General features: G+C 44.9%; 1 protein-coding gene across 1 annotated transcript; it reads left to right on the plus strand.

Annotated features, from left to right (window-relative positions):
- Window positions 1-27,700, plus strand: SPP2 (secreted phosphoprotein 2). Its single transcript, NM_174188.3, is given in 8 exon segments — window positions 1-208; window positions 308-432; window positions 8,126-8,248; window positions 9,352-9,459; window positions 16,352-16,406; window positions 17,614-17,664; window positions 20,044-20,136; window positions 27,588-27,700. Coding segments are annotated over 7 exon segments (612 nt in total). The 5' UTR covers window positions 1-141; the 3' UTR covers window positions 20,127-20,136; window positions 27,588-27,700.

Raw genomic sequence — 27,700 nt, forward strand, 5'->3', positions numbered from 1 at the left:
CTCTGTTGAAGCCGCCGTCTGCTCCAGTTGGAAAGACCAAGCCAGGTCACACTGATAAACAGCTGCTTTCAGGACAACTGGTCAGCCCCAAAGGCACACAGACAATCTCCCTGTCTCTGCACGGAAATTGTTCTTCCCATAATGGAGAAGATGGCGATGAAGATGTTGGTGATATTTGTCCTTGGAATGAACCACTGGACTTGTACAGGTAAGGAGCCTGGGGACCGGGGCTGCCTGCCCTTGATGATGTGGCTCTGTTTGGACCCAGATCCTGACTCACTGTGTCCCTGTGTGCCTGTGTACCCAGGTTTCCCGGTGTATGACTATGACCCGGCTTCCCTGAAGGAGGCTCTCAGCGCCTCTGTGGCAAAAGTGAATTCCCAGTCACTGAGCCCCTATCTGTTTCGGGCGTTTAGAAGCTCAGTTAAAAGAGTAAGTGCCTGTTACATCTCTATACTGTTCTGCTTTTTTTCCTCTTGTCATTTTTTGGGGGTACACATTAAAATTTTTCCAGTTTAAAAAGATAACAGCTACTCATCTCTTCACATTATTTTTTTGAGAGAGAAAGGATTTAATTACAATTGTCATAAAGCTCTCAAAGCTACCTCAGATGCCTGATCCTTCTTTCAGTTTTCTTCCCTCTGGCCTCATTTCCTGTTTCCAGATGTTACCCTTGGCTTCCAGACTGAAAGTCCCCATGGTTCTTTCTGAGACGTTTATTAAAAACTGCTTGTTTATTAGAAATGAGGTCTTTTCAAGTTTAGCAGTTCTGCTGCTAATACTTATAGGAAATAAATTCTGGCTTTTGAGCCAAAGAAATCCACTTTCCTTTGTCAATTTGGTAATCATCTGTTTCCTGTTAGCTTGGGGAAATGGGGAAAAGACGAATTTTCATGGGCTTCCAATGACTAAGACCATGATTGGCAAAGAAAGAAACACAGAATTATCTTTCAAAGGAAATGAGAAACTAGACAGCGGTCGTCTGTCCCTTCGCTGGGCCCCGGGTGACTCCACCGCCTGCATGTTGTCTTCAGCAAGGGGAGGCAGAAATATCCTCCAGCAGAGTTAAGATTAAGATGAGAGGTGGGGAGCGTCTATAAGGTTCCAGGTCTTAAGAGTGAGAACTCGTTAGAGCCAGGCCACCCAGGAAGTTGAGAACCAAGGAGAAATGACCAGGGGTCCAAGCAATGCCTGCTTCCTCACAGAGGTCAGAGGGCCATTGCGTCCTCTCCACCTTCGTGCTCACGTCTCCCATCCCTGCAGGGTACCACCTTGTATGCGTGATAGCTCAGTCGTGTTCAACTCTTTGTGGCTCTTTGGGCTATAGCCCACCAGGTACCTCTGTCCATAGGATTTTTCAGGCAAGAATACTGGAGTGGTTTGCCATTTCCTCCTCCAGGGGATCTTCCCAATCTAGAGATCCAACCAGCTTCTCTTGTGCCTCCTGCCTTGCAGGCAGATCCTTTACCTCTGAGCTCTTGGGGAAGCCCTGGGTACTGCCTTGGCTCTCACCTCATTTGCCCCTCTCCTCCTGTGAAGGGCACACAGCTGCTGGCCCCACAGCTCCAGTCTCCAGATAAAATATCAGTACATTCATCTTGACCCTGCTTCTTCAGGAAATGGCTCAGTTTCTCATTCCATATTCCTGGGAAATGTATCGAATTGTCCCAGTTGTCTTTTCTAATTGGGTCATAGGTCATGAAGATGATGCTTCAGCAAGGCACCCTGCCCAGAACTGGGCTGCTGTAGACAGTCAGTCACTTGGCCTGGCTGTCACAGGGCGGAGACCCTGGAAGATACATGTGGTCAGCTGCCAAGCCAAAGGAAGAGTTCCTTCTGGAGGGCTACTGGATGGAATAAAGAACCTCTCCCTCCCACACTGGCTGTATTGGCTTCCATCTTTCACATTTAATGAAATCCATGTACGTGGCAGGGTGGGTATCTGTGTCCTTTTGCCAAGCTTGCAAATAGACAGTTTAGATTTACTTGTAATTTAGCTAGTGCTTGCTACAGAAGAAAGTTAGTAGTTAATTAAGTGAATAAGAGCCTGAGGACAGCTCCCGAGAGAACCAGTTACTGACACCGTGGAAATCTGGCCAGTGGAGATGAGCTTGCATGAGGTGTCATCATCCAGAGCACATTCCAGCACATGGGCCATCTTGGTATCAGACATCTGAGCCCAGACACACAGGCGCCTGCAAATAAACATACCTGTGTGGGATCCTTGATGAGAACACAAGCAGGAGATGCCCCTCCACCCCCAGTAGGCTGCCTTCTCTCTGGAATTCTGCCTGATTTTGTTTCTTTCCAGCCTTTTCTCATTATTCAAATTCACTGGCCAAGTTCCATCACCATGTCTCTGCCATGAAAACTTCCCTTCTTCTCCCAGTGGAAGGAAAACTCTCCCCTTTTCATCTGTCCTGGTGATGCGTCTTTCTTTTTAGAAGTGGTTCACATTTTGCTTTTAATTGTACGTGTTCAGTTCAGTTGAGTCGCTCAGTTGTGTCCGACTCTTTGCGACCCCATGAACCCCAGCACGCCAGCCCTCCCTGTCCATTACCAACTTCCAGAGTTTACTCAAACTCATGTCCATTGAGTTTGTGATGCTATCCAACCATCTCATCCTCTGTCGTCTCCTTCTCCTCCCACCTTCAATCTTTCCCAGCATCAGGACCTTTTCTAATGAGTCAGTTCTTCACATAGACAAAGTATTAGAGTTTCAGCTTCAGCATCAGTCCTTCCAATGAATATTCAGGACTGATTTCCTTTAGGATGGACTGGTTGGATCTCCTTGCAGTCTAAGGGACCCTCAAGTGTCTTGTCCAACACCACAGTTCAAAAGCATCAATTCTTTGGGATTCAGTTTTCTTTATAGTCCAACTCTCATATGTATACATGACTACTGGAAAAACCATAGCCTTGACTAGATGGACCTTTGTTAGCAAAGTAATGTCTCTGCGTTTTTAATATGCTATCTAGGTTTGCCCTAGCTTTTCTTCCAAGGAGTAAGTGGCTTTTAATTTCACGGCTGCAGTCACCATCTGCAGTGATTTTGGAGCTCCCCCCCAAAAAAGTCTGCCACTGTTTCCCCATCTATTTGCCATGAAGTTGTGGGACTGGATGCCATGATCTAAGTTTTCTGAATATTGAGCTTTAAGCCAACTTTTTCACTCTCCTCTTTCACTTTCATCAAGAGGCTCTTTTAGTTCTTTGCTTTCTGCCATAAGGGTGGTGTCATCTGCATGCCTGGTTCCAAACAGGGAAAGGAGTATGTGTTAGTCATGCCTTCTACAAATGACCTAAACGTGGCCCCAAATATGCCAGCTTTCCCCCCGCCCCCATAACAGTAGACCTGAGAGATCCACTCAGAGTCAAGCAAAGAGCTCAGGAAAGAGATGAAGGAACAGATCTCTGGCACTGAGGGTACAAAGCAACTCACAAAAGAAGGAACACAAATGCACCCGAAGCACTGGAGAAAGCACATCACCTCTCTAATAGCCAACAAAATCACAATTAAAATACCAAGGTGAAAGGGAAGGAGAAGAGAAAAAGGGAAATCTCAAACATCTCTAGAGAGAGGGTAAGTTGGTAAGATTATCTTTGGGAAGCAGTTTGGAAATAAGCGTCAAGAATGTTTATAAACACGTTAAACATTAAAAATAGCAAATATAATTTTTCATCTTATAGTTTCATTTCTAGGACTACGTCTAAAGGAAATAAGTGGGAAACAATTTGGAAACATGCATTAAGCATATTTGTAAACATGTTAAACATTAAAAATAGCAAATATAACTTTTGATCTCACAGTTTCATTTCTAGGAATACATCCAAAGGAAATAAGTGGTTTTGTCATGTTTGTGTATATGTGGTAGGTTTGGGATAGAGTTCAGTGGACTCAGGGAGAGGGGTCAGACCTCGATATTTATCCCTGAGTTTGCTTCATAAGTCCAGTGCTTCATGAGATTTCCCTGGTGGTCCAGTGGTTAAGACTCCATACCCCCAATACATGGGGCACTGGTTCGATCCCTGGTGGGGGGACTAATCCTGCTTGCCACATGGTGTGGCTTAAAAACAAAATATCTCAAAAACCCAGCGATTCTTGATCTGGCTACATGTCAGCATCACCTGAGAGGCTGAACTATTCCTGATGCCTCTTGGTAGCTTATATGGGAAAAGAATCTAAATTCAAAAAAAGAAAGAAATATACTCGACATCCAAGAGGGAAGGTGGCTAATTAAGCCCCAGTCTCTGAGGGTGGAGCTCACATTCTCACATGCTTCCTGGTCATTCGATGTGCAGTCAGGGTTAAGAACCACTGGGTTTGCCCAGCAGACCTGGATTAAATACTCTTGCAATTGACTTTGAATAACTTATCCCTTGGACTCCAAGTTTAGAAAAGAATGCAGAAACTTGGGGAAATGGGACTTCAGTCATGAAGATTTCCTTGCTCCTCGACATCAGGCTCATTCAGACTGTTCCCTCAGTGGACACAAGCAGAGAAAGACAAGGTGGACGTGGAGCCTGTACTGGGGACGAGGAAGACAGGATGGACCAGACGGGGCTTGTGTTGACTTGAAAAGATGCGCAACATGAGAGCTGTGAGTTAAGTTTTATTTGGGGCAAAAAGAGGACGGCAGCCCTGGAGACAGTACCTCGAAAGCTTTGGGAAACTGCTCCAAAGAGATAGCCGGGAAGGACAGTATATATGTGATTTTGGTAAATGGGGAATACATGCAGTCAAGCACATTTATTTTTTAGAAAGTTTCTGCTGGTCTCATGAAGCTTCTCCTAGTCAGGAGAAACAGGATTTTCTCATGAAAACCATGAAGAATTTTAGTGCTTTTCTAGAGACAGGGAGATACAAGAATTGGGCTTGTAAAATCAGCTCCTGAGAATATCTGACTCTCTGAAGACGTGTCCTGCCGGTTTTATCCTGAGTACAGAGTGCCTCCTTTCTGCTCTCCACCTTGAACTCCTTCAAGAGGTGTTGAAGGCCAGCAGCTGCAGCAGCACTTGATTTAATCTTTGTAGAGGTAGATAATGGGCTCCCAGGTGGCGCTACTGGCAAAGAACCTGCCTGCTAATGCAGGAGACTTAAGAGACTTGGGTTCAGTCCTTGGGTTGGGAAGATCCCCTGGAGGAGGGCATGGCAACTCACTCCAGTATTCTTGCCTGGAGAATCCCATGGACAGAGGAGCTTGGGGGGCTACAGTCCACAGGTAGATGGCAAGTGCCAAGTTGTAGTTGACACTTCCATGGAGCTCAGAGTCCCTTGCAGAGAGAGAGGAAGAGAAAGGGGAGGGAGAGGGAAGAAGGCGATGAAGGAGAATGGGGTGAAAATACATAAAAAAGTGAAGGAAGTCTCAGAGAGTGGAGAGTCCTGTAGAGAAAATAAAACAGGAGGATGGATGGATGGATCTGGGCTGGGGCAGCTGTCAGATGGACAGGCGTATCCACGGAGACGCCATATTTGAGCTAGGACTCAGGGAGGAGAACCTCCAGCTGTGGAACTACCCCCTGGAGGGGGTAGGGGTGGGGCTTTAAATAAAGTGAGAGAAGCCCTTCAAAGACCTCTGAAGTGGAATGCGAGGGAGGAGGCCCAGACAGCGACCGTGGGAAGCAGGCGATGACCAATGATGGCACCGAGCCCCTTGGCGCCAGGAGGGTGGGGAGTGGATGGATTCTGGGACATTGGGGCAAAGCCACGGAAGCTTGGGGATCCTTTCTGTGTGTGTGCCCGTTCCTGTCTGCTTTTACCTTTCCTTCTCTTTGCATTTTTTGCTTTTTGTCCTCATACATTATTCTAGGCAGATATACCCGATATTTACTCTTTGTCCAATCTTAAGGCTTAGTTTGAAAAACCCAAGTGATCTCTGTGTTAGTTGGGCTTCTCCAGAGAAACAGAACTGAGAGAGAGAGACAGACAGACAGGGAGATTGATTTTAAAGAATTGGCCCACACTGTTGGGGCGGCTTGGTGCTGCCAAAGTCTGCAGGGTGAGCAAGCAGGCTGGAGATCCAGGGAACTGACATCGCAGGTAAAGTCTGAAGGCCGTCCACTGGCAGGGTTCCTTCCTGCTGAGGAAAAGGTCAGTCTTTGCTCTATTTGGGCCTTCAAGTGATTGGACGAGGCCCACCCACAGGAAGAAGGGTAATCCACTTTTCTCAAAGCCCACCACTTTAATTTCATCCCAAAACACCTTCACAGAAACATCCAGACTAATATTTGACCACAGATCTGGACACTGTGGCCCAGCTAAGTGGACACATAACATTAAACATTATAATCTCAAAAAAGAATTGTTATGGCCTTTTATGGCTTATATATTTTTATTTCTTTTTGAAGAGTAAAAAAATCAGAATATACTTAGTATAAAGAGTCACAAGACCCAACAAGAAGGAAAAAACTAAAAGTAACATCTACCATTCAGTCCTCTGAGACGCCCACTACAGACACGTGGCAGATGTCTTTTGGATCTTTTTCTCTTCATATGTGGTATAAAATACATTTTTAAAGAAAAACAGGACCACGCTGTAACGCTGATTATAAAGCACTGCGTTTTAATTTCAGCCATAATGCTGGGTTTGGGATTTTCTCCAATTGATTTCTTACTGTTGAGTATTTGGGTCGTCCTACCTTTTTCAAAAAACACAGAGAAGAAATTGGCTGAAAGTGAATTCAAATGAAAAAGCAGAGCTATTAGGCTTTTCTCCATATTCTGGAGTTATGCTTAGAGATGCAAAAAAGCCTGCAAAATAATCTCACAGTTCAACAAAATGATCAGTATTCAGACCCCCCACATTTGCATCTTTTGAACTATGCCTTTGTCCTGCCAGCTTTCATCAGATTGCTTTAAGGAAAACTGTGGAAGCATAATGGAGGAGGGGACGATGTGGGGAGCAGGGGGCAGGTAGGGGCAGAGGGAGCAGAGAAACTGAACAGTGCGCTCCAGCTGATAAACGAGGTTTTACTTGTTTAATGAGACTCATATTTAGTATCTGATATTTAAAAATTACCAATAAAGAAGGTGGGAAATAATGGCAAGACTGAGTTTTTAGTCCTACTTGTTTTCAGACAACTCTGCTTGTATCAGCCTTCCTCATTCTGTATCAGAAAGAGACACGAGGACCCCCAGCACCATCTCAAGCTTGGAGCCTGTTACCTGTTTCCAAAGCAAAGCATCCCTTTGTTCTCCATCTGTAAGTGGTCTGTAGGGGCTACCCATGTGGCGTTAGTGGTAAAGAATCTGCCTGCCAATGCAAGAGCTGCAGGTTCGGTTCCTGAGTCGGGAAGATCCCCTGGAGGAGGAAATGGCAACCTATTCCAGTATTCTTGCCTGGGAAATTCCATGGACAGAGGAGCCTGGCAGGCTACAGTCCATGGGGTTGCAAAAAGTTGGACATGACTGAGCACAGGTGCGTGCACTCACACACACACACACACACACACACTGTAACAGCGCTATAGTTCGGGCCTGCACGGGGCTCAGTTAACACATGTATTTTCTCCAGCAGGCACATCACAGCCTTTCTGCACTTGGGAAACTAGGCTTGGGGGCCAATTTCAGTAGCAAGATCACCCAGGAAAAGCACAAAAATGAGAAAAACATGCCACAAAATGGACCATAAAAATGACTTGCATTCAGTCTGGGAGCCGGGACAAGGAGGAGAGCATCACCTTGTCTGCCCCTGGGCAGGAGCGTGTGCATCGGGCCACTCAAGTTCTTTGCTGCTCAGCGAATGTCCATGAGCGGCTGTGACAGCACCCAGGAGTGACTTGGGGTTGAGTATACATTTAAGGAAATTTGCAAGTATGGAATTGGTAAATAATGAGGAGCCACTATACAGAGAAGTCATTAGAATAAGCTTGGAGTCAGGACACCCACGTCCAGGTTCCGTTGTCTCAGTGAAGTCCTGTGAACCTTCGTAGAGCGCTTCCTGCCCTGGTCTTCAGAATGAGGGTGACAGTCGAAAGCTTTAGTGGGGGGAGATTCTGGCACCTTTTCTTCTTGTGCAGGGAGAAACATTCCTAGCACGTGACCTTCAGAAGCACATCTGTAGCAAGCTGCCCCTTGCTTGCTTGTTTTTCTGAAGGTCAACGCCCCTTGCCCCTTGTTTTTCTGAAGGTCAACGCCCTGGACGAGGACAGCTTGACCATGGACTTAGAGTTCAGGATTCAAGAGACGACGTGCAGGAGGGAATCTGAGGCAGACCCCGCCACCTGTGACTTCCAGAGGGGCTACCACGTGGTGAGTGTGGGGCAAAGGCCACCAGCCTGGAAACAAACGCGAGAGAGCTCTGCCTTCCTGCATCACCCGGAGCCGATGCAAAGTCACACCGAGGTCTTGGCTGTGTCTGGTGTCCGGCCACCCTCGGAGGCACCATTAACTGTGTCCACGCTGTTCCCTGGGTAGGGGCGGTGTGACTCTGTGGTCAAGGACTTAAGCTCTGAAGTCTGCCATCCTGAGTAATCCTGGCAAGTCAGTTAACCCCTGTTGCCTCAGTTTTCTGCTCTTCAAAATGGGCATAATGATGGTGCCAGGCAAAGTGAATACAAAGCAGCCAATAACAAAGAAAAATCCCTGAGACATTTCAAATTCTATCTTAAATGAATTCAAAATGCCAGCTGTGTTCCTGGGGTGAGGTGCATGTTTTATAGTTGACTGTCATGCAAAAATCCATCTCCCCCACCAGCTTGCGGTCCACGGGGGTCAGGACTGTAGCCTGGTCAGTTCTGCTTCTCCAGTGACCAGCACATGACCCCAGGCTTGGTTATCCCCAAGGGTAGGAGCCCGCCTGCACAGGCCAGCACCACCACCCCAGACTCACTCTCCGAGGTGTTCCACGGGTGTCAGGGTTTTGTCATTTTACTGGTGTGATGACGTCTGTGTTGCTGCATAGCAGTATCAATTCTGAAAAGAAGACCTTTTGTTTTGTTGTTCCGTGGAAATTTTCGCCATGATTGTTTCACAAACACCCCAAACCCGAGTGTCACTAGCATCTGAAGGAAATCTGAGACCAAGGGAGAGCAGAGCAGAGGCCTTTGGGGATCTTCCCAATTCTTGTTCTCATGAGGAACCATGCAAGGTAACCAGCTCAGTGCTCAGTGAGGAAATGTTTGCTTTCCAGGGGACTTGTAATGTAGCAAAGGCTCAAGAGATACTTCAGCCACTGTTTGCTTTGGCTTAGGTTTTGAGAAATGAAAATGAAATGGGAAAAATGAAATGACCAAAGTCCTCCTTTCTGTGTGCACCATTGTGCCAAGCCCTATGATGTTGCCTGATTTCTTGGGGAGGTCCTAGCTGTTTACCCAAGCTGCTGGGCATGGAGCTCACCATTTCTTCTTTTCCAGCCCGTGGCCGTTTGCAGAAGCACCGTGCGGATGTCTGCTGAACAGGTGCAGAACGTGTGGGTTCGCTGCCACTGGTCCTCCAGCTCCGGGTCCAGCAGCAGTGAAGAGGTATGCATGGGGGCTTGCACAGGTATGCACAGGTGTGCACCCCATCCTTCGACGGGTGATAGAGCAGCTGGACCATCAGGTGCCTGGGCAAGTGTCTGGACCTGCAGACTCAAGTTCATTGTCCCTTGCTTCTTCCAATCCCACCTCTCTAAGATTTTGAACATGAGCTTAAGAAAACAATGAGCAAAAGTTCTAGATTTAAGTGTGCAATTCACTGCCTCTCTAGTTTAGTGGAATGAAGGGGGCCATTTTGGATAGATCAGTGTTCATTTACCAGCTCTGCAACTTAGGTTAGGATATTTAATCTCCATGAATCTGAGGCTTCTCCATCTGTTACATACCAGTAATAAAGATCACCCAATAGGATGTTGAGGAAACCAAGTAAGTTCATGGATATAAAAGATCTGGTCCAGGGTCTAGCACATAACAGATGCTCAGTAAATGAAAGAACACATCTTTTCCCCCTCAATTGCATTGATAATCATCTGCAATAATACTGAGAAATCAATAACATGTAAAGTTCTGACTTGGAATTATATTACTTAGTGTCTGATTTTCTTACTGAAGTATAGATCTCATGAGGGCAGGGAATGTTTGTTTTATCGTCTGCTACTGCTAAGTCGCTTCAGTCATGTCCGACTCTGTGCAACTCCATGGACTGCAGCCTACCAGGCTTCTCCATCCATGGGATTCTCCAGGCAAGAACACTGGAGTTGGTTGCCATTTCCTTCTCCAGTTTTATCATCTAGGACAGTGTTTGATACAGGGTAGAAGTTTAGTCAATAATTAAACACATACAATAAAGCTGGGGAAGAAATTATAGCGGTATGATACATATAGTATGAGGAATAAAAGCATAACTGGTATATGTTTGTTTATTCATAATGGGATAATCTGTCCTTCACTGCTATTTAAAAATGTTTCTACCATTACAAAGCCAAACCTGAACAGCAACGTCTTTCTCTGCTGATACTTTTATTCATTTTTTCCAAGGTTTAAATCTGTAGTGAAAATTACATGAGAAGAGTATAAAATTTCAACTTCAAGAATTATACATAAAAGTAATGTTGCTGTATTATGAACATACCCAGGCCCTACCTATTTGTTTGTTTGTTTATTTGTTGCCTCATAGTTTGGCATGTGGGATCTTAATTCCCAGACCAGAGAATGAACCCATGACCCCCGCATTGGGAACGTGGAGTCTTAGCCACTGGACTGCCAGGGAAGACCTGGGCCTTACATATTTTATATGGAAGTCCATTTTAGAGCTAGGAAGGAGTGACACTCATGACTGAGGAACTCCTGTTACAGTTCAGTTCAGTTCGCTCAGTCGTGTTCGACGCTCTGCGACCCCATGGACTGCAGCACGCCAGGCTTCCCTGTCCATCACCAACTCCTGGAGCTTGCTCAAACTCATGTCCATCGAGTCAGTGATGCCATCCAACCATCTGATCCTGTCATTCCCTTGCCCTCCCGCTTTCAATCTTTCCCAGCATCAGGGGGTCTTTTCAAATGAGTCAGTTCTTTGTATCAGGTGGCCAAAGGATTGGCTGATCAGCTTCAGCATTAGCTCTTCCAATGAATATTCAGGACTGATTTCCTTTAGGATGGACTGGTTGGATCTCCTTGTAGTCCAAGGGACTCTCAAGAGTCTTCTCTGACACCACAGGGGTGGCTTTACCATTAGAAGGAGAATTGTGCAAAAATGTTTGGTCGAGCGTAACCTTGTTGATCGATCTCGTTCTCACTGGCAATGTTTGGGGGTCAATCTCCGGGTGATTTCTGGGTGATTTCCTGTCTCCCTGCCACTAGTTCAGGTACCCAGGGCCTCCTGTTTGACTCCAGTAAAGAATTCAGGAAGTGAGGTCAGCTTCACAGCTGACACACTGGTGCATGCCTGGCCAAACTAAGCCAGAAGTGACAAGGACCAAGCATCATGTCACAAGCATTTTGTGTTGAGTTTGTGGTTTATGTAGGGGAAGCCAGGAGACAGCCAAGAGCAAGAAAGATACATCTCTGGCCCTTGTGGAGTCTGTAGACCAGTCTGGGATATCTGTTATGCAGGGGTTACCCTGACTACCAGACAGGCTTTTGGGAACACACAGTGGGAGGATGGGTACATGTGGGCAGAGCAGGTTTTCCAGGGAAACTAGAGGGTGGGTGACCTCAGGATGAAGGGCACAGGGTGTGGAGGGGCGGGAGGGAGATTTCAAGCATGAGGGAGAGCATGACGGAGTTCCCGGAGTGTGAGAGAAGCCAAGCTGAAGGGTTGAAATGGACAGAGATCCATTGTAACTGGGAGCAGAATGTGAGAAGAGAGGCAGAAGGTGGGGCTGGAGAGGACCCGAGCCCATTCAGGGTGGGCCTCATGGGTCTTGTCAGTATCCTTGGCTTGGGGCTACTTGAGAATTATAAGTAGGGGGATGCAGAATAGATGGAGAACAGACTGGCACTCGGTAAGAACGGAGCACTGGGAGGCTGGTAGGTAGCTGAGGCAGGATGCTAAGGAGAGCTGGGAGGTAGTGGTGAAAGTCCCGAGAAAGGATGCCAGGTCTTCTGCGACCTTTAACAGTGGGTCCCAGTTTAATCCCTCCTCCATCTCTGATTTACGAAGTTGATTCTTGCACAGCCCACAAACCTGTAGCAACTTTCTCATCGCAGACTGAAAACTACTCACTTTTCTTCCAATCCCAACTTTTGTATGAAGGCTCTGATAGAAAGTTAGTCGCTGAAACAAACACAATTTTAAAAACCAACTCCCAGCTTTCTTTCCCTCAAAGATTAGGAAACTGTAAAAAATTATGAGGAAGTAAAAAATTCCTTAAATTAAAGGATTCTGCAACTTGAAAGAAAGAGGAGAAAGCAGATGGAGGTTTAAAGTAATTCCTGGAAACTCTAAAATAGGTTTCTTATATGAAAGAGAAAGAAAAATTAGATGACAGCTGTTAACCATTTTCAGTGAAATAAATGGTGGTACTGCAAACACGAAAGACAATTGACTGGGATGAATTTAGACAAAGAACAAATAAATCATTGTTGGAAGTAGGAAATAAAAGAAAACTGAAAAAAAAAATAAACCCTCAGAGTAATGAATATAAAGACCACTTGAAAAACATATGTAGATAGTAAGAGAATTTCCAGAGAAAGGAATATAATGTAAAGAAAGATGGAAGCCAAAAATAGAGAATAAGACCGAAAATCCCAATTATTATGAAATATTGTTATGAAATGTCTCATTTATATATAAGTAAATAACTTATTTTATATAACAAATAAGTTTTTATTATGAAATAAGACTTAGCTCAAATGGAAATTATCTGGCAAGAATACAGTAAGAGAAAGTGTCTCTAATATAAAAAAACTTGGGTTTTCCACTATATAGTTATAACAAGTATAAAAGCTTTGTTAAAATGTTTGAAAAAATAAATTTCTAAAATTGCTAATATTCTCTCTTAACCAAATAAATATTTAAATTATGGGTAGTTTTAATTATTTTTATAGTTTTAGTATTTTATAAAATATTTTAATATTTAAATATTTTATATTGTTATATTTTAATATTTAAAATAAATATTTAAATTATGGGTAGTTTTAAATATTTCAATATTATTTTTATATTTAAATATATTTATGTATTTTTATAGTTTTTAAATTTGTAAGAGAAGTATGTAGAGGGTAAACACTTTCTATATGGCACGTCAGTCAACCATCCGATTGCAATGCTAACATCTGTAACTTGGTGAATGACTCGACTTTGGGCAAATCTTTCTGATTTGGAGTGGGTGGGATGAAGTTTGACTAGCGTTCAGCCTTGAGACCCAAAACAGTCCAAAAGGAGAAACTGAGAAAGAATGAGCAGGAATTCTGAACTCGGGGGAGGAGAGTTACAAGCGTTTCATTTACTTACTCTCTTCCATTTCACATGATAGGACTTCAGCTGGAAGTGGTCTAAGCCAAAAATGAGAGGGTTCTCTGGCCCACGTTCCCAGAACAAATGGGAGGAGCTGTGCTCGCGGATGACTCCATTTAGGGACCGTCGACAATACTAGCGCCAACTTCATCTTTTCCTTCTCCCCTCCTCTTACTGATCATGAGTGTTCTCCTTGCAGCAGGAGGCAAGGCCACAAGCCACTCCAGAGTCATATCCTCCGTACCGAGGAGGAAACTGAGCCTTTCTCTCCAACTTCTTGACATGCCTACCATTAGCCTGGCTTGGGTCATGTGTCTCATTAAAAAGAAATAGTGCTGTTACTGAAACATAATTCACAGACCATACAATTCACCCATTTAATGTGTACAATTCACCCAGGGGTTCTGAGTATAGGATTGCACAACTGTCGCTGCTGTCTAAATCCTGAATGTTTCATCATCTCCAAAAGAAATTCCAATACCCCTTCCTCTTACCCTATTCTTTCCAACACTCAGTAACCACTGCTGCTGCTGCTGCTGCTAAGTCGCCTCAGTCGTGTCCAACTCTGTGCGACCCCACAGACGGCAGCCCACCAGGCTCCCCCGTCCCTGGGATTCTCCAGGCAAGAACACTGGAGTGGGTTGCCATTTCCTTCTCCAATGCATGAAAGTGAAAAGTGAAAGTGAAGTCGCTCAGGCGTGTCCGACTCCCAGCGACCCCATGGACTGCAGCCCACCAGGCTCCTCCATCCATGGGACTTTCCAGGCAAGAGTACTGGAGTGGGGTGCCATTGCCTTCTCTGCAGTAACCACTAATCTATTGATATTTTCTTTGTCTATGAAGTTACTTTTCTGGCCATTTAATATAAATAGAAGCATGCAATATGTGTTCTTTTGTGACTGGTTTATTTCAGCATGTTTGGAGGTTCATACATGTTGTAGCATGTATCAGTACTTCTTCTGTGGTGGAATAACAACCATTGTATAGATAAACCACATTTGATTTATCCATTTGTTAGTTGATCAAAATTGGGGTTGTTTCTACTTTTTGGCTGTTTTAAATAATGATTCTGTGAATATTCATGTACAAGCTTTTGTGCAGGCATGTATTTTTGTCTATCTTGGATATTCACCTACAAGTGAAATTTTTGGAGCATAAACTAAATTTTTGTGTTAATTTTAGAGAAACTGCCAAGCAGTTTTCCATAATAGCCATACCTTGTTATATTTCCACCAGAAATACATGAGAGTTCTAGTTTCTATACATCCGTATCAACACTTGTTATTGTCTGTCTTTTTTTTGAGTCATTCTAATGGACGTGAAGTGGTATCTCATTAAGATTTTGATTTGCATTATCCTAATGAGTAATACTCTGGAGAAGGAAATGGCCACCTACTCCAGTACTCTTGTCTGGAAAATTCCATGGATGGAGGAGCCTGGTGGGCTACAGTCCATGGGGTTGCAAATAGTCGAACACGACTGAGTGACTTCACTTCACTAATAAGTAATGATCACCTATTTGTATATCTTTTTTGGAGAAATGTCTACTTGAATCCTTTTTCAATTTTAAATTGGGTTATTTGTCTTCTTGTTGTTGAGTAGGAAGAGTTCTTTGTATATTTTGTATATAAGTTCAAAAAACAGTGCCAATGTTTTCTCCCATCTGTAAGGTTTTTTTCTTTCTTGATGGTGCCCTTTGAAGAACAAAAGTTTTAAAGTTTAATGAAGTCAAATTGATCTACTTTTTTCTCTTGTTGTTTGTATGAGTCTTTCATTGAGATTCATGGCCCACTTTGATTAGGAAGGGATCCAGCTTCATGCTTTTGCATGTGGATGTCCAGTTGTCTCAGCACCATTGATTGAAAAGTTATTCTTTCTCCCACTGAACTGTGCCACCTCCTAGACCAGTCACTCTGACAAAGGTCAGCAGGCTTACTGGCTGTTAAGGATGGAGAGGGTGACAGGTAGGCGGCCCAGACAACTGGAAGAAAAGTTGTGAGCCAAACTGCTACCTTACTTTGTGACTCTGGGCTTACATGGGCTTCCCTTGTGGCTCAGCTGGGATAGAATCCACCTGCAGTGCGGGAGACCTGGGTTCGATCCCTGGGTCAGGAAGATCCCCTGCAGCAGAGAAAGGCTACCCATTCCAGTATTCTGGCCTGGAGAATTCCATGGACTAAGTCCATGGGATTGCAAAGAGTCAGACATGAGTGAGCAACTTTCACTTCACCGGGCTTTCAGTGGCTTCATGAAGACTTCTCATGCACACCGTTTCCTATTGAACACATATGGGGACTTCATAGAAAGGAAACTCCCAAATTTGACCTGAACACAGTCTATCTGCAAGTCCTTGTAACAGAGTTCCTTCTTTTTGGTCCGCATCTGGGAGTCATTTTGAGTCTAGTGGAAATCTTTTTAGATGATTTAAACTTCATATAAGTTGCTCTTCCCTGTGTACTTTTTTAGACACACATGGCTTCCCTGGTGGCTCAAGGGTAAAGAACCTGCCTGCCAATGCAGGAGGTTTGGGGTGGAGTTCAGTGGAGTTAGGGAGAGGGGGACAGGCCTCTATTTGTATCCCTGAGTTTGCTTCATAAGCCCAGGGGTTCATCAGACTTCCCTGGTGACCCAGGTATAGTTAAGACTCAGCACTCCCAAAGCAGGAGACTTGGGTTCAACCCCTGGATGGGAAGCTCCCCCTGGATAAGGAAATGGCAACCCAGTCCAGTGTTCTTGCCTGGGAAATCCCAAGGACAGAGGAGCTTGGAGGCCTACCGTTCATAGGGTCACAAAGGGTCAGATATGACTCGATGACTAAACACCAATACGTTCAAAACCATACATTAACTAAAGTTATTTAATATAGCTTATCGCCTTATTTCATTAAAAAGTTATATGAGCCTTCCAGCTAATAGTTGCATATTTCACAGTGTCTTTCCTTTTTCTCTTTCATGTGCTGATATATACCAATGCCTGAATTAGATGTTTTTTGGGGATATCTTGGGATCCTCTACATCAAGAAACAGTTACCTGCTTGGTAAGTTGAGACTTTTTAATATTAAGATCTTTTTAATATTTTTTCATGAATTAACTTCATATTGAAGCTCTCTATCAGGGAATCATTTAAAACCGGAAATAGCTCTATATAAGCTTTGTACAATGACAGAAATTATGGAAAATAAACATTTGCTTTTGCCCCTATCTTAACAGTAGGCAACACAGCTCTTCATTTAAGCAACTCTTCATTTATGCAGAGACTTTGCAGACATATTTCCATTTCACGGCTCTAACATCTCTGCCAGTTAGGCAGGACAGTTGCTGGTTTTCACCCTAAGAGGGTCCCCGAACTTGAATATGCTTGTTCCTTCCTGGGTGCAAGACCAGTTTTAGGACTCAGGTATGCAATGAAACATGGGCTTACCAGATGGCTTAGTGGTAAAGAACCCGCCTGCCAATATGGGATGCAAGAAATGCAGATTTGATCTTTGTGTGAGGACAATCCCTTGGAAGAGGAAATGGCAACCCACTCCAGTGTTCTTGCCTGGAAAATCCCATGGGCAGAGGTGCCCTGTGGGCTACACTACGTGGAGTCACAAACAGTTGGACGTGACTGAGCATGAACGCACATGCAGCAGTGCACACGTGGAAAGCTCTGGACTAGGCCTCTTCTGACTGGCAGGGGCTGTAACCCTCCAGCCATGTCACCAGAGCTGGCCATCCCTTTAAGAATCTTGCTTGGGAGAGGGAGGGCTCTCCGCTTCCGCTTCATAAGCAGGCTCTCGTTTGAAGGCGGGTCAGGTTAGTGTTCTCTGGCTTAGGGAGCATTTTTGATATGTGCTTAGTTGCATCCAACTCTTTGTGGCCCCCTGGTCTGTAACCTGCCAGGTAACTCGGTCCATGGAATTTTCCAGGCAAGAATACTGGAGTGGGCTGCCATTTCTCCCTCCAGGGGAGCTTCCTGACCCAGGGATCTACCCAGAGCCTCCTAAATCTCCTGCATCTCTTGCATTGCAGGCAGATGCTTTACTGCTGAGCCATAAAGGGAAGCAAAAACCGTTTTTACCTATTGATAAAATAAGTAAATGGGAGGATTTTCCCTATTGGAGCTGATGGCAGAGAAACTCTTTGGTGATCTTCCACCGCTTCCTTGTGGGAAAGGTGTATTTGTGGCTTCAGTAATAAAATCATAGAACCTTCCAGAAGTGGGCAATCATAATTGCCTTATGACTATTACTGTATTACAGGCCTCACTCCTGACAGATCCAGAGGTGAACCACTTTATGAACCATCACGTGGTAAGTGGTCCCGTTTTCTTTTGCCAGATACCAACACATCCTCTTCTGATCAAGCCAGAATGCACTGAAGCCATGTCATAGGAGATAAATCCCTGAAATACAAAATATTTTAAAGGAAAATGAGAGGAACAGTCCTGCATAAACTTGTTTTGCACATCACTGAAAAGCTGACTTTGAGGCATTAAAACTCACTTGAAATTTATCAGGATTCAAAGCATCCAATCTGGCTGAGAAAATTAGCACTGACCTCCCTCCTGTCCCAGTCTGCAACATTTTCTAAAAATCCCAAGCTCTTATGAGCTCCTCGTTACCCTCCCCCTTCAGCTGTACTTTTCAGCAGCAGACAGAGCTATCAGTTATTTAGTTTCTCCCTTTTAAAATAAGTGTTCTCATTTAATCATCATGATGGCGCTATAAACCGGGAGTATTATCTGTTTACACAGAAGAGGTGAGTAACAACTCATGATGTTTGTTGTGACACAAAATGCTCACCCTCTACTAATTGTTTGACAGTTTCCTCCTTCAGCTTCACAACCATCTCGACAGGGAGCACTACGTTCCTTCCCATTTCGCAGATGAGCGAACTGAGGCTTAGAGAGCTTCTGTAACTTGTTCAAGGCTTCATGGCCAATGTAGAACTTTGATTCCGGTGGGGAGTGGCAGACACAGGACGTAGAGAGAGATCCGTCAGACTCTGAAGCTTCTGTTTTTCCCAGGCCATGTGCCAGAAAAATTGTGAAATGTACTCTCTGATCAGAGTTCTCTATTACAATAACACAGGTATTAATGTTTCATTGCACTCAATGTCTGACCACCCTTCAGCTTACTCCCAATTTGTCTGAAGTTCTAAAGCTTACAGCATGAGGCTTGCTTACAAGAAGTGCCTAAGTTTAGCCTCCTTCAGTGTGCCATTTCGAAAGAAATACAGTTATTCTAACAACGTGACCTCTACTGAGAACAGTTTTGAACACTTGTTTTTGGAATTATCTGCAGATTCTAGGGCCCGTTCTTTTGAGTGTCGATAGTAGTGGAAAGCACGGGCTCTTGGATTTACTTTTGGAAATAAATTCAGTTAATTAGATTAATAACCAACTTGGGTGCATGAGTCGTCTGTGGTTGTTCGGTCGCTAAGTCGTGTCCAACTCTTTGTGACACCGTGGACTGCAACACGCCAGGCTCCTCTGTCCTCCACTAACTCCTGGAGTTTTGCTCAAATTCATGTCCATCTGTTGCGGTGCGTCAAATGACCATACAGCCTAGCAGCTTAAAACAGCACACGTTTATTGTCGCATAGTTTCTGGGTCAGGAACCCAGCAGTAGCTTAGCTGGGTGTTTCTGGCTCAGAGTGTCGAGAAGGTGGCAGGGAAAATATTGACCATGGCTGAGACCTCATCTGAAGGCTTGACTGGGCCTGAGGGACCCACTGCCAAGGTTACTCAGGTGGTGGTTGGCAGGGCTCAGTTCTTTGCGGCTATTGGACTGGGAGCTTTGGTTTCTTAGCATATGGGCCTTTCCACGGCTGTCTGAGTGTTCTTAAAGCATGAAAACCGACTTCTGCCAGAGAGCATGATGAGAAAGAGAGGGAGAGAGAGCAATAAACAAGCAACAGAGCGTCCAAGACACACAGTCTTTTATTTCCTGATTTTGCACGTGATATAGCATCACTTCTGCATAGTTTATTAGCCACACACACTGACCCTGGTCCGATGTGGGATAATACTCAAGACTGTGAATACCACCACGTGTCCATCTTGGGGGCTGGCTACCACACTGGGAAAATGTCATTTGGGACAAATATATTTAAGTAAGTAAGTAAGTGAAGTCGCTCAGTCATGTCCGACTCTTTGCGACCCCATGGACTGTAGCCTACCAGGCGCCTCTGTCCATCAGATTTTCCAGGCAATAGTACTGGAGTGGATTGCCATATATATGGATATAAATTAATGTGACGGATCCTTTTTATATTCCTTGGAAGATAATCCCAGAGCTGAATTCTAAAAACATTCTGGGCTTTGGGACCATCATTGACTCAGATGTGCAGCCATCTCGGAGATTGCTTTGAACATGACAATTCAATTTAATTCAACAAACGTGTGTGATGGGCCCTGGGCAGATTCCACGGAGAACGGAGGGATCACTGTGACAGTCCCTGCCCTCGAGGGCGTACAGAGTCGCGTTCAGCTTTAACGCCAGGCGGATGAGAGTGAGGGAGGCTTGACAAGGAAGATGAGGTCATCATGTTCCTGGGGAGCCTCTTGGCAGTAGGGGCTCAGGTGGTGCCGGTCACAGTCCTTCTCATTAACGCATAGTCACACAGTTTGTGTTATCTGAGGTCTAGATGTGAATGACAGAGCCCGTATATCCCCTTTCTGTCTTCAGAGATGAGAAGAAACTTTCCTCTTGGAAATAGAAGGTACTCGAACCCGTGGCCCAGAGCAAGAGTAAACCCTGGCTTTGAGTGACAGCCTTAAGGTAAGGGAACATGGCTAAAAACACGTGTAATTAGAAATAGAAGCTACTGGAAGGAAAGCCTTATAGCTGCTGCCACTGCACCACCAAATGTCTGCAGTCCACTCATCAGTTCCCATCTCACCTCCCACCTTCTCTTCTCTCCTCCTGGATCCTGATCCTCAACTGTCTCTTCACTCTTTTTCCTGTGGCTTTTGCATGTGCTGCTGTCAATGTGTTCATATTTCTCCACTTTAAGAGCAAAAATTAAACAGCAATCAAACAGAACAGCCCCTTTCTTTGACCCGGCCTCTTCACCCTAACAGCTGCCTCCTTCTCTCCCTCATTCCTTGTCAGATAAGTTTTCTAATGATGTGTGGTATTTGTACTTAGTCACTCAGTCGTATCAGGCTGTTTGCAACCCCCACCATGGACTGTAGCCCACCAGGCTCCTGTGTCCATGGGATTTCCCAGGCAGGAATACTGGAGTGGGTTGCCATTTCCTTCTCCACGGGATTTTCCTGAGCCAGGGATGGAACCTGTGAGATGTCTTCTCTGTCTCCTGCATTGCAGGCGGATTCTTTACCCACTGAGCCACTGGGAAAGCCCTAAGCTTCCTGACAGAATTGTGGTCCAAGGCTGCTGCTGTTACCTGCCCACCTCCCATTCACTTTTGGGCTTTTTGCCAACTGAATATTAGCCCTTCAAATCTCCGATGTCTAATCTGCCTTCCTTTTCTTGATCAGTCGTTTAAACCCTGACGCCCGTTCTTGCAATCTCCTTCACCCCGCTCTCCCCTTCTCTGTTACCTCTTCCACGTGCCTGCTTTCCAAACACACATTGCTCACCTCGCTGTATCCTGACATCCAGGCTCTTACATCAGCTGCCCACTGCATGCAGTTGCGGTAAACATCCTTGAGCCCTTGACACTCAAATGGCCTCCTCTTCAGTCTTAGTAGAGACATCACCACCCACTGCATTTTCTCCTGTTCAAAATTTTATAGTGTCATTTGCTCTTTAAAATTTTTGTTGAAGTATAGTCAGTTTACAGTGTGTGTTATTATAGTTTCAGATGTATAGCAAAGTAATTCAATTATATACATATGTATCTAGTTTTTAAAAGATTCTTTCCCATCATAGGTTATACAATCTTGGCTCTTCTTTACTCTTCATCTCCTCCCAATATCCACAGGGGTCTGATCCTATGGATTTTGCCCACACGTTTTCTCTGGCTTTAGCCCATCATTGCATCACCATCACCACTCACATCATGCCATCTTGCCTCAGCTCCTGATTCCACTCTGTCCACCCTGCACGTGGCCCTCAGGAAGTGCAGAGACTCTGACCTTCTCCATGCAAACGCCATGCACTCAATTCACTTATAGGACAAAGTAGAGACAGACGGGGAGCCGAGAGGAAGGACAGCCCACTTGCCCTTGTGCTGGAGGCTGAGCCCTGGTTCTGCAAACCCACGCTGGGCACCACTGGGCCTCATGCGTGTGCATAATAAACTCCCAGTTACCAGGGCCTGCAGCAAAGGCAGTTTTGTCTTTTTAAAGCCTCCCAAGTACTAAAGGAATGTGATGAAGGTACATTTAAAAGGGATTTTTGGATAACATTATACTTATAGACTCAGAGAACATTCATTCTCACACACAGACACTCATAAGTTAATCATGAAGCCTGGGCTGTCACAGATTTTAAGTTCACATAACACTGTATGCTTTCAGGATAAAGTCCAAATTCCCTAGTGCGGCCCACAAAGGTCCATCCCTTGCCTGCTTCTCCAGCCTCATCGCTGCCAAGGCTACCAGCCCTGAAGCTCTGGTGACCTGAAGTACCTGCAGTTTCTTCTGCTGAGACCTCTATCTGGAACATGAAAAAGTGAAGTGAAAGTGTTAGGCGGTCAGTCATGTCCTATTCTTCTGCGACCCCATGGACTGTAGCCCATCAGGCTCCTCTGTCCATGAGATTCTCCAGGCAAGAATACTAGAGTGGGTTGCCATTCTCTTCTCTAGGGGACCTTCCCAACCCAAGGATCAAACCTGGGTCTCATGCATTGCACGCAGATTCTTTACCATCTGAGCTGCCAGGGAAGACCTACCTGGAACATCCACCTGGCTAATTCCTTCTCCTCACTTACATTTCAGCTCAGCTCAGCTCAGCTCAGTGTTACTTCCCCTTAAGGGTCTCCCCAGGTCAGAGTAATGTCCCTTTATGGGCTCCACTATTGCTGGGAGAATTACCAATAACATCAGATACGCAGATGACACCACCCTTATGGGAGAAAGTGAAGAGGAACTAAAGAGCCTCTTGATGAAAGTGAAAGAGGAGAGTGCAAAAGCTGGCTGAAAACTCGGTATTCAAAAAAGAAAGATCATGGCATCAGGCCCCATGACATCATGGGAAATAGATGGGGAAACAATGGAAACAGTGAGAGACTTAATTTTCTTGGGTTCCAAAATCACTGCAGATGGTGACTGCAGCCATGAAATTAAAAGATGCTTGCTACTTGGAAGAAAAGCCATAGCTTGCTCATAAGCAAACTAGACAGCATATTAAAGAGCAGAGACATCACTTTGCCAACAAAGGTCCATCTAATCAAAGCTATGGTATTTCCAGTAGTCATGTATGGATGTGAGAGTTGGACTATAAAGACTATAAAGAAAAAGTTGGACTGAGTGCCAAAGAATTGATGCTTTTGAACTGTGGTGTTGGAAAAGACTCTTTAGAGTCCCTTGGACTGCAAGGAGATCCAACCAGTCCATCCTAAAGGAAATCAATCCTGAATGTTCATTGGAAGGACTGATGCTAAAGCTGAAGCTCCAATACTTTGGCCATCTAATGTGAAGAACTGACTCATTTGAAAAGACCCTGATGCTGGGAAAGATTGAAGGTGGAAGGAGAAGGGGACAACAGAGGATGAGATGGTTGGATGGCATCACTGACTCAATGGACGTGAGTTTGAGTTATCTCTGGGAGTTGGTGATGGACAGGGAAGCCTGGCTTGCTGCAGTCCATGGGTTCGCAAAGAGTTGGGCACGACTGAGCAACTGAACTGAACTGAAGTCCCCATGACAGGGTGCTGCAATTACCCATTTCTTCTCTGCTTCATCTGACTCCTCTAGGTCCCCCAGGGAAGGGCTGAAATAACTTCTGTTGCCAGCATGTCCCAGGGCCCCACATAGAGCCAGGCACCCAGCAAGCAGCAGAAAGTACTTTTTTTTTTTTTGAGTGGATGACAGAATCTTTCATTTTGGATATTGAGCTTCTGTTATCAAAAAAGTCAGCTGAGCTTAGTGTGATTAATTTTTAACCACCGGAATTTGAAAGAGGTCAACTGACATTTTAACTAAAATTGAAAAGAAATTTACCAGCGAAGCTGTATAGGATGAAAGGTGCAAATGGTAGGTTTTTTTTGAATCTATGTGCACCCTAAAAATAACAAATAACTTCAGGCTGAGATCAGGAGAGTACTCATTACAAAGAAACAGACTCATCAGATTCCTTTTTTATAAACTTAAATCATGTCGTTTGCTTTACAGAACATTCTCAAGGGGAGAAAATACAATTCTCAATGGGTTGACTATATGTTATTTATTAATGATTATACTGGATGTATATATTTAATAATTATATTATATATTGTATTATACATATTATACAATATATATAATGATTATATTATATATATAATGACTAATAATGATTATACTGGATGTATATATGTGTGTGTGTGCACGTGCTCAGTTATGTCCAATTCTTTGAATGACCTCATGGACTGCAGTCCACTAGGCTCTTCTGTCCATGGGATTCTCCGGGCAAGAATACTGGAGAGGATTGACATTTTCTACTCCTGGAGATCTTCCTGACCCAGGGATCAAACCCAGGTCTCTTACATCTCCTGCACTAACAGGCAGATTGTTCACCACTGTGCCACCTGGGAGCCGTATATGTAATGATTTGATTTCTGTAAAGAAATTGATCACTTAAGAAATGTTTCTTTAAAGGCAATACACACCACAGGGCAAATGCTGCTGTCCTGGCCTGGACATTGACCTTGCCTATCCTCCCAGTTATGACCCTGCACTCCCATGACCCTCCGCAGGGCAGGATCCCTACAGTCCTAAGATAAGACCTTCGTAGGGGGCCCAGAGAGGAGGCCAGTCCACCGTGTCTGGAGTCTGGTTCCAAGCTTTCTCTGCCGCTTTAGGAGGGGTGAGGATGATGCACTCCTTCAACCCCTCGGGCTCAGTTTTTCAAAGATTTATGATTATTATTATTTTTACTTTTGTCCCTGCTAGATCATGAGCTCCTTGAGGATGTGTTACCTTGTTATCCTTATTATTTTAGTTTAGTAACAAGAGAATATGATTAATAATATGCCTGTACTGTTATTAATAACAGTATCCTATGTCTAATTTCTAATGCTAAAAATAATTTCTGTAATACAATGAGTTCCCTCAGGTTGAAAGAAAGGAATGAACCAATGCAGGATCAAATACAGTACTCTTTTCAAATTGTGAATGATATGCTTCCGGTGGGGAAAGGGCTCCAGAGGCAGAGCCTTTGGTTCATCTAGAATCAGAATCCTCGGAGCCTGGCTTAGTTTCTGGAACAAATGAGGAGCTGAGGAAATATTTTTGTAATTTAATAACCACTGTTTTGGGATTCTTTCAGACTGCTAGAAGATTTATTTAATATGTAGGAGTGGGTAGTGAAAGAGAGTGTTTCAACAAAGAGGTCTGAGATTCTTTTTCTTATCTGCTACTTTGAAATAGGAATCGGGGAAAGCAGGTCCCAGCTCTCATGTTGAAAGGAATCTGTTTGAGAGGCTCACACTGTCTTCACAGCTGGCCTAGTTCTGACTTCTGCACGAGGCAGTGGTCCGAAGTCTACAAACCATACTGCCTGTGCCCAAGCCATGGTCATGTGAGCGATGAGCATTTCTTAAGGTTGCAGTGTGGATTAGCATGAATTCCTACCCTATGGCTTCCTTGGTAGCTCAGAGGTAAAAGAATCCTCCTGCAATGCAGGAGTCCTTGGTTCCATCCCGGGGTCAGGAATATCCCCTGGAGGAGGAAATGGCAGCCCACTCCAGTATTCTTGCCTGGGAAATCCTCTGGACAGAGGAGCCTGGTGGGCTACAATTTGTGAGAGTGTAGAGATGGACATGACTAAGCGACTAACCCACCACCACCACCACCTATCCTATATGGCCAAGAGCAGCAGAGGAGGCAGTTATTGGTGGGATCTTTTGTCAATAACTGGTAAGAAGGAATCAGCCTCCTGAGTTTTGTCCAACAAATATTCACCAAATGCCCGCTTTGTGCCTGGCCCTACACCAACGATCAGAACTCTCAAGGTGCCTGGGTCTGTGTTTTGTTTGTAGCTTTCCACCTACACTGCCTTGTTTAAATCCTGCAACTGTCCACGTGAAGCCTCATCATTATTACCTCCATTTTGCAGATGACAAAACTGAGGCCTTGGAGGCCCCTCCTCTCAGAGCAGGTGCTGAATTGAGATTTAGTTCCCAATGTCTGTCTGTCTGTCTGTCTCCAAAGTGCCTCCTTTTCTTCCTGCGATACTCGAACTCATGTCAATATCTACACACTTAGAAAATAGCATGAAGGAGCAAAACCTCAAGGATCATTTGTTTAGGAAATATTTGTGATGCGCTGGGTGAAGCACATATGGAGGGCAACCCAAAAACCTGAGCCATCACGGTGAGCCTGCTGAGTGATTTCAATGTTCAGGAGTCAGGCTTATTAGTCATAACCAACCTCTTGTCATGATCTTCCAAGATAGCCTGCCCATCGGGAGAGGCAGACTCCCATATAAGATAGAAGAGCCGAGTCAGTGTCTGGAGGCGGAAAACTAGATTTCCTCACCCTCTGCTGTGACACTCGTCCCCTGCACGTGCTTGCTGACTGCCCCACTGAGCGCAGTGTGTTCCCACTACTTGCAGTAGCGATGTGCTACAAAGATGCTGTAGAGTTGCATCAGTGAACACCGATCCATCTCTCCTGCGGGAAATACGGGGTTAAGTTCCTATGAGCCTTGGGTCACATTTTGTCTGGTAATCTGTACGCATCCTTCATGTGTGTTTCTGTTGAAAGGCGTCTTATTTAATACATATGGTTGGTTTATTAATATGGGACTCACAGCCACGGCACTGTTACTCCTGCCTGAAGGACGCTTATCTCATGGGTGTACATCTCCCACCAGGCACAGCACGGTCTTCTCATGCTCAGGGCCCTAGACCGCACTTGAGGACTATATGTGGGGGCCATTTTAAATGGCAAAATCGCCAACAAAAATCACAGGAAAACAGGAGACATGGCACCAAATCAACCCAAGAGGACACTCGTTTATAGCATGAGAGCCAAACCCGGGCAAATGGCCTCGTACGAGCTCACTTGGGAATGGGTGCAGTTTTTCTTACTCTGAATATTCTAGAATGACTGAAAAAGTGGCCCAGAAGGTAAAGACTCTACCTGCAATTCAGGAGACCTGGTTTCAATCCCTGGGTAAGAAAGATCCCCTGGAGAAGGGAGTGGTTATGCACTCCAGAATCCTTGCCTGGAGAATCCCATGGACAGAGGAGCCTGGTGGGCTACAGTCCATGGGCTCGCAAAGAGTCAGACACGACTGAGAAACTAACACTTTCAGTTTCATTTACAAGTAAATACCAGCCAGGAGACCAATCTCTGTGAGTACAGTGGGCTCCCCACCCCAGTCTATCCCTAGTTTCTCTGTAATCTCTCTTGTTCCTTCCCACCTGGTGTCTGCACCTACTGTCCCCAGCACCTCTCTCAGGCATTGGCTCTGTGTCCACCCTTTGGCTCCATCTGGCCGTCGTCCATCCATTTCCTGCTGAGCCTCGCAGCTGAATTTCATGCTGACGAGCACTCCCTTCTTCCCTGAAATCCTCTGGCTCCTGAGACGTGGCCTCCTTGGCCCTCCTCTCGGCCACAACCCTCAGTGGATACTCAGTGCATACATGTTTATCGAATGGATGAATGGCAGATGAATGAATGAATAGTCCCGTCTCAGATGAGCCAGGTCCTCACATGGCCACGGCTTCAGCCAGTCTCCTCCTTACCTGACTTGACTGGTTCCCTCCCTTTCTCATCAACAGCACCTCCTTAGTTCAGACTGAGTCCAGGATCTGGTTGCAGCCTTTCCTCGGGGAGCCTTCCCTCTCTGAGACTTGACTTTCCTTTATGGGACTGCATTTCTGTTGCATAGACTCCATGATCTTGTCTTCTCCCAGCAGGTGTCTTTCATGCTGCACCCCTCCTCTTTTTTGTTGTTCAGGGAACTGGCTTCTTTGCATAGTTTCTCTAGTCTCTGGTCCATCTTGGATCCCTTTTCAAACAGCACCCAGGAATGTTGCGTCCTGTGCCTCCATAGTAAGAGTATGAAATGTGTGCCACAGGGTCTAACCCTCCTCTTCTTGTCTCTTTTAACAGCAAAATGCACTGGAAGGAATAGAAGTTCCAATGAAGAAAGATACCTTATGAATTGTGTAATTTTCTTTTGATCAATTGCAGTCCCTAATAAATGGCTTACTTTTCCTCTTTCA

This window comes from Bos taurus, chromosome 3 (assembly GCF_002263795.3).
Source record: "Bos taurus isolate L1 Dominette 01449 registration number 42190680 breed Hereford chromosome 3, ARS-UCD2.0, whole genome shotgun sequence".
Classification (NCBI taxonomy): Eukaryota; Metazoa; Chordata; class Mammalia; order Artiodactyla; family Bovidae; genus Bos; species Bos taurus.